Source organism: Magnolia sinica, chromosome 15 (genome assembly GCF_029962835.1).
Source record: "Magnolia sinica isolate HGM2019 chromosome 15, MsV1, whole genome shotgun sequence".
Taxonomy (NCBI): domain Eukaryota; kingdom Viridiplantae; phylum Streptophyta; class Magnoliopsida; order Magnoliales; family Magnoliaceae; genus Magnolia; species Magnolia sinica.
Genome location: NC_080587.1, coordinates 27,958,340 through 27,971,642, shown reverse-complemented (window position 1 = coordinate 27,971,642; position 13,303 = coordinate 27,958,340). Strand labels below are relative to the sequence as shown.

Sequence of the window (13,303 nt, the reverse complement as noted above, 5' to 3'; positions counted from 1 at the left end):
ACAAACCGGCACAAGATTTTGATGTAGGAGTAAACAATGGGGGTGCAAATGGGTTGAGTCATTCCAGTCGGTAATTGCATCCTACCTGACAAGTAGTGGATTTGGATCCAAAATTTAGACCCATGGGGCAGGCCTGAGTCCTAAGTTTGACTCGAATTACTAAATGGGTCAGGTCTGGATCCACTCAAAATCAACCTGACTGCCAGTTCTTAAATGGGTATGGGTATAGTATGGATCATAGTAAATCGATCCCAACCTCGACCCTAGAGCAGTTATTTAAGTAGGAGGTTTTTTTTTTTCTTTTCATTTTGGCTAGATTACAATAGTTTTTTTTTCTCTTTAAATATAAATGCTCTCTCTCTCTCTCTCAACACACACCACATAGGCACTCAAACCCATAATATCAGTGTTGAAATACACAGTCTACTGCTTACCAATGGGTTGAAACCCTAGACTATAGCAATAGTTAGCTGCTTCTTTGTCTAAAACATGGTTACCTATCACTAGTGAAAATTTGGACAAAGCAAATGGTGGATGCGGGTTTGCTTTCACTTTCACAGGAAGTTCCTGCACTGGGATGCTAGGTGGGGCTCACAGCGATGTTTGGGAGAAATCCACCCCATTCATCCATTTTTCGAGATCATTTTAGGACATGTGACAAAAAATGGGGTGGATCCAAAACGGAGTGTGCCACACAGGAGGAAACAGTGGGGATCTAGTGACCATGGTTGAAACATTCATGCAGCCACAAAAGCTTTTTGTGATTTTACTTCATCTCAGCGGGATTTAGTGACCACCTAAATGTTTGTGATTTTACTTCATCTCAGTGGGAATGACCTTATAAATGGTTTGGATGGGATAGAAACATCAAGGTGGAGCCCAGAAAGATCTCAATGGTAGGAAATTCTTTCCCCTATTTTCCCTATTGTATGGCCCACATTAGTTTTAGATTCACCTCATTTTTTGTTGCATCTCCTAAAATGATCTCGCAAAACGGAGGAGGATCTTATCAACTATGCATCATAGGCTTATAATATCTCGTATGGATGCTAATATAAGGGTGTGATGAGGTAGCGTCTTAATTGATTGATTTATCTCTTTCAGTTATCGAGTTGACGTCCTCTTTCTGTTGCTGTCGGCTTGGCTTAGATAATCTTTCTTGGCTCTCTGATCAGTTCGCTGGGGCAGGTGGATCAGATAATACATCTCCAGTTCCGGTAGTCGACTTAGTCAACTCCTCACGGTGGGCCCCACCTAGCATCCCAGTGCAAGAACTTCCTGCGAAATCATTTCGCAGGAAACCGCATCTGCAAGTGGTTGGTTCCATTGTTGATGGACAATATACCAAAAGGCAAACTAGTTGAATTACCGCAACATTTTATTTTACCAGTTGAATACGGACCATTGGAAATCTTATTTGTCACAATCAAAGATTGATATACACCACATATTGGATGACTTGAACCATTATTTGTGTGACAACTCAATTGTAATTTCTATTCCCAACCCAAATCCAACCCATGTGATAAACGGGTTCGGAGGACCCAGACCTGGTCCATTACATTAATGTGAGGGCAATTTTTGACTTCGAATGCAACCCAGACCTGACCAGAATGATAATGGGTTGGGTCTGGGTCTGGGTCCAAAAATCCAACTCGATTCTTAAATGGGTAGGGCTGGGGCCCCCTCGACCCGACCTGATCTGACCCATTTGTTACACCCGGGGGAGCAGCACCCAGTTAGAAGAATCCTGCAACAAAGCTTTCAACTCCCTCAGCTCCATAATCACATTTCTAAAATGCTCTCCTTTTCTTTTCTTTTCCAGCAAAACAAAATTGTAATGAATGGTATACATGTATACATAAATCCTCCACTACAAAGAACACCTACATCATTCTCTTACTAGTGATTTTACCTTCTTGACAAAATACAACAGATCAATTATAATCCACTACAGCTTTGCCTTCTACATCTCTGACTTCTACCCTTGGTAGGAATGCCTTCATCAATGGCCTTTCTTTTGTTGTTGGATTCTAGTTTTTGTTGTTGCTGCTGCTGTTGTTCTTTGGACTTTCCCTTTGCTAGATGGGGTTGGAGCCTTTTCATGTCTGATAATTGTACTGGTTTCAGAAAGAATTCCTCTGCCCCTTCTTCCAAGCATCTGTTTAAGACCCCATAAATGGATTTGAGATTAGAAATACAAAAGGAATTTTTAGATCTTTCTCGGCATATCATAAGTATCGTTCTTTTAGCTATTGCAAAATCTGATGGGATTTCTTATGTTCATGACCAGGAAAGTAAAGAGCGATGAGATTCTTATGTTCATGACCAGGAAAGTAAATCTACACATCTGAACTTTACGCTCCTGGTATTTCTTTATTTTCTTTTGATTGCCAAATACTCTAAACTGCCACAACTCATCCATGGTTTACATGACATACATGTAATCAATCCAAACTGTACAAATCACGTGCCCTAATCCATTGCAGATGGAGCAGAGACGAAAATTCAAATAGATCAGACAATGCTAAATCGCGGGTTAATGGCATTTTTGAAAGTTCTTTGATTATCATGACTTTCCTAAAATCGGCATTTGAATCATTTCAACTAGTTTCAACTCCTAACTGAAATGATGAAAGGCAGAATACCGATAGCCCGCCCAATCAGGTTATATTTTCTGTGTTCCTCCGCAATTGAACTGAGTTCCGTTTGAAATGTTCAAAAACTCCCGCATTGAGCGGAATGGGAAGATTCCATCAAATTCACTCCCAATAACAAGGGAGCTAAATCCAACAAAGGGCCAAAATTGAGAACAATGACCATCTCAGACAACGTTCATTCAGCTCAATGCCCAAACACAGCATACGACTGATCAAAACACTATCCACAATGGAGGCATGCTTTGGATGTTTGGATTGATATTGATGCCACATGTTCCCCGTAGATGAATCACGGCAATTTAGTAAATTCCAAGGCGTTCACACCTAATTTTTGAGTCCGTGATTCTAATATGCATGGCTTCAAAACTACAATTTATTTATTTTTTCTGCCAATTAGTTGGATTAAGGCTTACATGATGATTTTCTTTTATGAAGATTCAACAAGGGAATGGAGAATTCAAACAAGTGATATAGAAAGGGAGGAATTTGTTGTACTTACCGGCTGATCCTAGAAGGTACGTTCTCAGATGACATGATCACAACAGGTATGTCTTTCAGAGATGATGATTCCTGATTTAGAGACAATAAAACCCGTAAGCTCTTGTAAGAATGACAATTTGAACCATGGATTGGTGGTGATCCGGACCATTGAATTGATGGGCTCCATCGTAAATGAACCATGCTCAAAGATCTCCAGATTGGAAGATCCTAACCTTAATGTTTGACCTATGTTTTGATAAACATGGATTGTCTGTTCATTCCTTAGCCGTTCTATTTGTAGGCCACAGAACAAAGGGTAGGATCTCCCAATTCTGATATCTTTCAGACATTACGGGCGGGGCCAATCAGATGGAGAGTCTGGGTCATCGCATCATGGGCCCGTAAAGAGGGTGAAAACATCGATTCCCTACAAAATATGAAAAAATGGAGAAAATGGAGACAATGTTACCTTGATTTTCTTGAGAAGATCATAGCCAGTCATTCCAGGCATCCAGTAGTCTGTAATTATCAAATTAACTTCCATTTCCTGCATTTTTGCATCAAAATTATTAAATTCCAATCCAAAATAAGCTATTTCTTTTCAAATATCATCAACCAGAAAGGAAAAAAATACAAAGAGAATGAAAGAAAATTCAACTACAAAGTAGGAAAAAGAAAAACCTGGGTATGTGAAACAACAGGTGGGTCCCTTTGATCATCCTGCAAACCCAAGAATTCCAGAGCCTTGCTTCCAGAATCAACTGCTGTGACTGCAGAATGGAAAAATCCAGAAGAGAAAAAATCAACTGAGTTAATAGAAATGATAATAAAATTGCAAAATGATACGCTGCTATCAGTAGTGATGACACACGGACAGCCCCATCAAAGGTTCTTCATAATCCACCATACAAATCTCTACCAATTAGACGATCCTATCCATCCAAACTGCAGCCTCCCTTTTTGTAATCAACCGTTCTGCGAACATGTGAGATGAGGCCCACTAAATGAATGGTTAAAACAACAGATTGGACCTATTTTTCTACCAAAGATTTTCAGTCCAGAACGTAGGCTACTGATCGGATGGCTAGAATCGTCCAATCGGCGTAAATTTTTATTGGGTTCTCTTTGAAAACTGACCCGGATCGAATGGACGGTCCAGATCTACTGATTAAATTTTTATTGTACTTCTATAAGAAGACTAGATCCTTTCTCAAAATAAACGAAAAGAAAAGAATGAAAGAGAAAATACAGAATTGTGTCATACAACAAGAAACAACATACCTTGATAGGAAGAGGTCTTAAGAAGCTTCTCAATTAGCTTTCTATCAATGAGGCTGTCATCAACAGCTAGAACATGGAATTGGGTTTCTTGTGCAGCAGCTACAAGAGCCATGATTCTGAAGAGGAGGAGGAGGAGGAGGAGGTGGATGAGGAGGATGAGATGGAGGAGATGGACGAGGAGAGAAGGTGTGTTGGTGGGAAGGAGGAGCCATGCGTGTAGAAATACAAAGAAAGGCAACCCAACAAAATCCCGCAGCCAGAAAGCAAGATCCGATCAGATTTCCATCCAAATCTCTCCCGAATTTTCCCACCTGATTCCTGAATTGGGAAGTAAGCGAGACGGGAGGCTTCCCAACAACTCCACACGCGCTTTGACTTCCTTTAATGGGACATCTCTTACGGCCATCATGTGGGCCCCACGCATTGGAGATGTCCTTGGATCACTCGGCTTTGATGGATCCCCGACTGTGGGGCCCACCGTGATGTACGTGTCTTATGTCCGCACTGTCCATCCGTTTCACCATATCATTTTAGGGTACGAGCCCAAAATTGCAGCAAATCAAAATCTCTTACTGCCATCATGTGGGCCCCACGCATTGGAGATGTCCTTGGAGCACTCGGCTTCGGTGGATCGCGACTGTGGGGCCCACCGTGATATACGTGTCTTATATCCACACTGTCCATCCGTTTCACCATGTCATTTTAGGGTACTAACCCAAAATTGCAGCAGATCCAACTCTCAGTTGGACCACACCACAGGAAACAGTGGTGATTGAGGAGCGCCTACCATTAAAAACCTCTTGTGGGCCACCTCATTGTTTTTTTTGCCATCCAACGGTTGGTAAGGTCACAAAGGCCTGGAGGAAAGGACCACAAAATATCATCATCCAAAACTTTTGTGCCCCCAAGTTCTTAATGGCCAAAGGCCAATTACCACCGTTTACTGTGGTATTTTCCACCTGAGATTTGGGTACCCACGGTGGTGAAATCCCACGGCGTGCGTGTGTGGGGTGTGTGTGCGTGTGTTAAATAAAATAAAATAAAAAAGATTTGGGTACGCTGCATTTTCAAGGTCATCCGGCGAAACGGATGGACGGCATTGATATAAGACACGTCATCACGTAGGCCCAACGGTCAGGATCCACGGAGGCCGTGGATCCGGGCATCCACTGTCTATCCTTGGATCTGAAATCAGGCTGATCTGCTCATGCGGTGGGCCACATTCACATGTTGGATAGGCTAGGTTAGCTACCGGTGGCCTGCCTGATTTTCTGCAGCAGGTCATATGATGGCGGGACCCAAACCTTATGCACGTGTCAGGTTACAATGTTAGTTTTTCACCATTTAAAAAAATGGTGATGACTCTTAGCATGGTTGTAGGTAAATCAGAGCCATCCGTCTAAATCCCTGAACCAAATTTTGGTAATACATAATGGAAAATTCTAACTCATCTGATAAGGAGGGGCATGGCACGTGCAACATAGAGCAAGGGAAAGAAAAAAAAAAAAAAAAGAGATAGATACGGTAGAAAAAGTTGCAGCTAGGAGAATAGGGTACTTTTTTTTTTTTCACCGTCAATGCTGATTCTCCTTTACGTGGGACCCGAATGTCAACATTCATGACTTGAAATTCACATTTGATGTATCCATTGTGTGGCCCCATCTTTGAAGTGGGTTGTCCATCATGTTAGGCCTACTTTTGATGGCCAACAGCCATTGTGTGGGGAACACTTCTATGTGAATCATCCATCATGTTGGGTGACTTTGTATATGGGTTGTTCATTATGCATGACCTTGGACCATTCATTAGGTGAGGCTCACTTGATGTGGATAATCCATCATGAGGGGCCACACTTTGATGTGGGACATCCATCATGTGAGGCCCACTCCATCCATTATGTGGGCCACCTTCATGTGGATTATTATGAAATTGCATGTGGGGTTATCTAACATGACACCACGGTTGGTTATACATGGAAGCTTTACAGAGCTTATGATGGTAGCTATGTCCTAAGGGGTGAATAGGACCAATTAAAAATTATGTCAATTTAAAACATAATTGCCTAATTATGCGATCTACCAATACAAATCAATTATGGTAATCAAGACTTAGCCTTCTAAGCCATAAGTGGGTCCAATCATATAGACTACAATATATATTCCAATTTAAGTAATTAGTCTATAAACGATAGTGTACGTGTATGTGAGATGTGCTAACTATGTTGATCCTAGCATTCATCTAATCATATATACATATAATACTAATTAATACATAAGCATAATTAGAAATGTGCTTAAATGAAAATTTCAAACACAAACATGTATAGTGGTTTGGTTTCCCTACTCCACTCCGGGCGGACGCACTCTTTCTTAGAGTGTACCGGTATTCACTATCTTAAAGGTTTTAAATTAGGTTCACATCTAACATTTACAATCTTACACAAGGACTAACTCCCTTGAAGACTTACATGGTTTTCTATAGGCTACCCACGAACATCGTTCCTGCATAAGAATCTACACATATACACCCGTGTTGGTAAACCACACAAGGACTTGACTTATGTCCTATATAACAACCTAATCGAGTTGAGCAATCAAACTCTTACACTCAATCCTACACAAGGAAGAAGTGTACATGGATTCTACAAATGACGACATTACTTATTAGATTGAGCCTCATTGGCGTGCCTTCTCAAGATGTTTCTTCAATGCTCTCTCGTGCCTTAAATTAGCTTCTTTTTTCTCCCTCGATCTTTAAAGCAAATGGATCAGATCCATAATTAAACACCTTACATGTGGTGCTTCTTCAAGGTGACCGAGGTAATGAGAGTTAGGTGAATCTCCTATAACTAATGATTGAATTAGGTTCCTGGTAGGAATTCACATAGATGGTCATTTTAGATGTATAGATAAATGATATACCTATTGGATTTACTCTAACTTCTAGAGAATGTGAGATGCCAAGTTCTTCCACAAATGGAGCATTTGAATGCTCATAGAGTAATGAACCACTTGGAAGATGGCATGAATTTTAATAGGTGAGAGCCTATAATGATTTGGAAGTATTGGGACACTCTAGGTTCTCTTCTCACTTAAAACAATTATCTCCACAAATATCTGGTTACTAGATTTATAAGAAAAAGGCTCCAACGGACTTATAGCAGCTAGTCTTCAGTCACACCGAACATAAGGTCGGTCCCACCAAAACTGGCAGGGTAGAGTAAGTTCGACCGAAACTATTTGGACAATGTCATTTCTAAAAACTGTAGGTTCGAGCTTAAGTCGGACTGATATTAGCTTCGGTCACATCGAATGATTCTCTGGATGGAGCCAAATCACATGAAATTTAAGGTTTTTCTTGTTGTCTTGTTTTGAGCACCTTTGGTAGGATCGAAGGGGGCTTTGGTAGGATCGAAAGTTATCTGAAATTGCTCTAAAGCCTAGCAGAACATGTTCAAATGAATTTTTTTTTCCTATTAGGAATGAATTATCCAGAGATATGTTATTTTGGACCTAAAAGGGGTCTAATGTTAGAATACATCAAAGCGCCTCATGTTTACCTATTTCTTCACTCATTGATGCTCCATGTCTTCTGTGTTCCTTGTATTCTAATGGAGGCTCAACCGACTCACTAACACATAGACCCACGTGATTGGCAAATAAGGTGCACAAATAAGTGCACTAACAATTATGTGTGCCATTCCATCCATTATGTGAGCCACCTTGATGTGGACCATTCATTATGTTGGGCCCCACCTTTAATACCGGTCGTTCATCATGTAGGCCCGCCTTTGATGTCATCTGTCCATCACTTGGGCCCAACTTTGATGTCATCATCCATCATGTCGATCCCACTATTGAAGTGGATTATCCATCAAGTGGGGCCCACTTAACGTGGATGGTCCATCATGCTAGGCCACACTTTGATGTGGGCCCACCTTTGATGTGAATCATGCATTAATTATGCGGGCCTACCTTGATGTGGACCATTCATCATGTGGGGGCAGCTTCAATATGGGTCGTCCATCATGCAGACCCACCTTTGATGTCCACCATTCATCATGTGGGACCCACATTTTCTATGGACCGTCCATCATGTGGGGCCCACTTGATGTGTATAGTCCATCATGTGGGGCCACATTTTGATGTGTGTCATTCATCATGTGGAACCTACATTTGATGTTCACCATCCATCATGTGGGTCCCACCTTTGCTATGGGTTGTCCATCATGTGGGGCCCAACCTTCAATACGGGTCATTCATTATGTGGGCCAACCTTTGATGTCAACCTTTTGTTGTGTGGTCACACCTTCAATGTTCACCATCCATCATGTGGGTCCCACCTTTGAAGTGTGTAGTCCATCATGTAAGGTCACACTTTTATGTGGTGCCCACATTTGATGTGATCGTGTATTATGTGAGTCACCTTGATGTGGTCCATTCATCATGTGGAGCCCCACCTTCAATATTGGTTGTTCATCATGTGGGCCCACCTTAGAGAGATTGTAAAGAGAGGAGAAGAGGGCAAGATGGGAATTACTTACAAAAGTTAAGAACAAACTTTTTTTTAAAAAAAAATTAATTTAAAAAAATGTCTACCTACCTAAGTTAAATAAGCTCTAAAAGAAAAGGTGATATCCCCGTCACTTATTTTAGGAGTCTTTTTGTTAGTTTCTAAAAAATAAGCTCTAAAATTATAGCTTTACCAAACAGTCTATTTCCAAGTAGAGTTGTCAATGGACCGGGTTAGGGCTGGGTCGAGCTCTATCTAAGCCCAGCTTGCAATTCTGAACCTAAGCCAAAATCCAGGTCGAGCTCGTGACAAGATGAAATAGTTCAACCCGAGTCCGACCCAGGAAATTTACACGAAGCCCAACATGAGCCAGAGCCCTGAATATCTCTGTGGATAAATGATATTTTGGTATGCCTCATGTGTGAGAGTGAGGAGAGAATAAAGAAAAGTGAGAAAATTAGGTTTATAAAAGACCTATCGGGCCGGGCTGGGTTTATGGACTTTTTGGGTGCTAAGCCCAAGTCCAACCCGATTTACAATTGTCCTCTTGATTTAAGCCCGAGCCCGACCGCTAGGCCTAATACACCAACTTTTGGGGTGCTAAGCCCAAGTCCAGGCCGATTTACAATTGTCCTCCTGATTTAAGCCCAAGCCCGACCACTAAGCTTGATACACCACCCCAAACCCAGCTAAATATGGGCCAAGCCCAAAGTTAACAGCCTTATTTCTAAGATAAGAGCTTATTATTTTAGAATAAGCAAATAAGCTATTATTAGTAGATATGTTAAACGACCTCTTAGTATATAATTATAAGTAAATGATTCATCATTGTAATTAGAAAGTGTTGTTAACACATGAACTACACATGAATCAACATTCAAATGAAGGATATATATTTGTAATTATTATAATTTTTTATTTTAAAACTACTTATTTACGATGATTCATAAAGAAAATGAATCCCTTTATTCATAATTACAGTTAAATTTCACGCACATCAACAAGGAATTACATGTGATTCATAAAGAAAATGAATCCATTTACTTATCATTACAATTGTTGGGAGAAAAATAGATCGACCTATGGAATAGACCAACTCTACAAACTAGCACGGACCCAATAAGACTTGAGCCTTAAGGGGCATCTACTGCTGAGGAAAGGTCAACCTTTAAGAAGGTCGATGCAACTGTAAGGCCACTTAAATAAGATGCAACCGTAAGTCCACTCAAATGGCCGATTGCTGACCTAAACTATAGGTTGGCTATAGGTCGGCTATAAGTCAGTCATAGCTCAGCCATAGCTCAGCTATAGCTCGGCATAACCTCTAAAACAAGGTAATAACCGATCTAATAGAAGTTCAATATTACTTGCGCCAACTGTATTTGACACCTCTATCACCCGACCTTTTCTCGAATCAACAGTCTGAGAATCTCTCCAACTGCCCGAAGATCTCTCCTAAGATCTTCAGAGGATCAAATCAGATCCTGAGGACCTCGGATAACGATAATCTTGAGAGGATCCTGGATGAATCCGAATACCTGTGCGGAACGGTATCCGACATATCAGGAAAGACTCCTTACGGTATGGTCTTCCTTTTGCTATAAATAGAGGTACCCTTAGCCAATGTAATGTACGGATACATACCCTAATACTTGACCGGTGACTCTTTTCCTTAAGATCCTAACCTACAAAAGACCCAAGATCCTGACTTAGGCATCGGAGGGTCCCCTATACAAGTCAGGGTCTCCTTTATCTATTGCTTTCGTCTGTGCAGGTCCCGAAGGGTTAACCAAGGAGGGTTTACTGGAAAACTGCATCAACAATAGTTAAATTTCACTGACATTAATAGGGAATTACATGGGTAAGTATTCACTACTCATTCACTGATGATTACTTTTGTAAATTGAAAAGCAAACCAGCCTAAGACTTTTATGATGTAAAACGTGTCACGGATATGTTCCTAGCATGGTAGGGCTAAAAGAAGGTGGACTGTAAATTGATTGTAACTTTTGATCCAGGTATCATTACGGGATGCACAACCTATAAATCTTTATTGAAATGGGCCATCCAAGGTGAACCGACCCACATAATGGGTCACATCTGTCCATTATGTCAGAAAATGCGTGGTTTCAGCTCAAAAACGAATTTTTAGGAAAATAATACTATTTGTAGAAATTTCAATTTTTTTTTATATTTTTCTATATTTAGAGTTTTATATTTTCTTCCTTTTTAAAAATAACTTGTAATTATGCTATGACTATTCTAGCAAAAGTTTATTTAGAATTTTTATTTTTAGAAATTAGGCTTTAAAAGAGTTCTATTAGAATTAGGACTTTTATTAGAGTTAGAAATTTGCTATTTTTCATAGAATTCAGACGTTTATTAAAGTTTTTAATACTTACAAATTTATTTAGAGTTAGAAATTTTCTATTTTAGTTTTAGCTAATTGTCAATCAAATTACGAATTTTATATAATTTATTTCTATTTTGCTTGTTTTTTTTTTCTCGTGGATTCGAGAAGTCTCTGTGAGAAGTCCAGAGAAGTTCCATATATTCAAAACAGTTATCCCTTTGAGGAAGACGGTGCTCGACCTCACGTGCTTCCCTGCGTCATTTTATCAAAGATATAACTCATGCGAGTTTTAGATTTATCTAATAAATAAATAGGGTGAATGTCACAGAGTCATTACAATGGGTGTATAGACATTTTTTTGTGCAACCACTAATACCAAAGAAGGTAAAAAGGGATGTGAAAGTAGGCTAATGGATTGAAGGGAGGGTTAGATGCATATCCTCTTCCTTTAATATTGAAAGTTCACACCCTCCATTTGAGGGATTGAAGAGGTAAAGTTGTTCTAAAGCAACAGGGGTTGTATATAATGAAGATATTGACAATCTTTTTCTTAATTGAGTAGTTAATATTTCTTAATTAGTATAAATATAGAGATATGCTCCATCCACAGTGGGATACTATTTGAAGTTTTGACAGTTATATGTATGTGAGGAGGAACAACACGTGGTAGGTTGATGTATTAATTCAGTCCATCCCCACTACAACTATCATGGACAGTGTATGTTGAAAACAAACAACTATGAGAAATCCTGTCCATCACTTTCCTTGAATTTCTCCCATTGTGATCCACCATTAGTTTCCTACAACTGATAAGAGATCCATTAATCAGATGACCCCGATAATTCAATCATCCTGTGTTTTTAAACAGTTTCAATCCACATTAGGGATTACTAGATGGATGGATCATATTGATATATTACCATACTAGGTGTATTAAGGGGGAGTGATTAGGTGTGGCCGAGCCCACCTTGATGTATGTATTATAAATCCATGCCATACATCTATTTTGCTAGATCATTTTAAGGCATGAGCCCAAAAATGAATTAAATCCATATCTCGGGTGGACCGTACCATAGGAAACAGTGGTGATTGAACACCCCACCATAAAACAAGCTTGTGTGACCTTATAAACAGGTAAATAAACATTATGGAATAGTACAATCCACTTGAGATATGGATCTGCTTGATTTTTGGGCTCATGCCCTAAAATAATATAGTAAAATGGATGGACAGAGTGGATGTAGAATACACACATTAAGGTGGGCCCCACGTCAAGGACCCAAGGGTTCCGCTTCCTTTTTATGTTCAAAGAGTCATCCACTACTTAGATGGTTAATGAAAGGCATGTACAGGCTGTTTAAAATTGGATATTCACTTGCCCAGTTAAAACTATTGACTAATCTTTCTTATGAGGAGAATGATACATTGGAGTATGTGCTCGTCGTGATTCAATCAAACACGAGACTACACATGTTAAGAAAGGATTGTATATGGTTAACGCACGTGCATGCTAGAATTGTATCCGACTCAAGTATGTTTGAACGCTGATAACCATAGTGTTAAGATAGACTGATTAAGAACGAATCTGTGGGATTGGCCACCTTTGATAACCACCGATAGTTATAGCGATCAGAAAACTTAGAAGGGTATGGGTTAGTCCTTCTAAATGGAACATTTTTACCTTGCGTTAAAAACTTTCCTTTAAACAGTGATAACAAGCCTTATATTTGTCAATAGAATAATGATGGATGAAAGATTTAAAATTAGAAAGACTAATAGTATCGATCTTATTGATTTATATTTAAAGCTTAATAGAATTAGCAAATAAACAAAATAAGTAGATAAATAAATGAAAGATAAATACCTGCGATCGCATGTGTGGACAAATAATCAAAGCGAATGGTTAGTAGGATGTGACCAGTGGTTTGATATTTCAATCAAGGACTTGGTTGATCGGGGATCTAACAATGGTATGTTGTAGACATCTATACAAATCCTAAGCATACTACAATGATGA

General features: G+C 39.6%; 1 protein-coding gene across 1 annotated transcript; it reads right to left on the bottom strand.

The window, feature by feature from the left end:
- Positions 1 to 1,751: 1,751 nt before the first annotated feature.
- On the bottom strand, positions 1,752 to 4,777 carry LOC131227626 (two-component response regulator ORR9-like). The gene is made up of 5 exons (XM_058223430.1): positions 4,422 to 4,777; positions 3,822 to 3,910; positions 3,610 to 3,687; positions 3,160 to 3,230; positions 1,752 to 2,161 (listed from the first exon to the last, which is right to left on the bottom strand). The coding sequence occupies exons 1-5, from the start codon at positions 4,531 to 4,533 to the stop codon at positions 1,942 to 1,944; spliced, it is 570 nt and encodes a 189-aa protein (XP_058079413.1). The 5' UTR covers positions 4,534 to 4,777; the 3' UTR covers positions 1,752 to 1,941.
- Between the last annotated feature and the right edge of the window lie 8,526 nt (positions 4,778 to 13,303).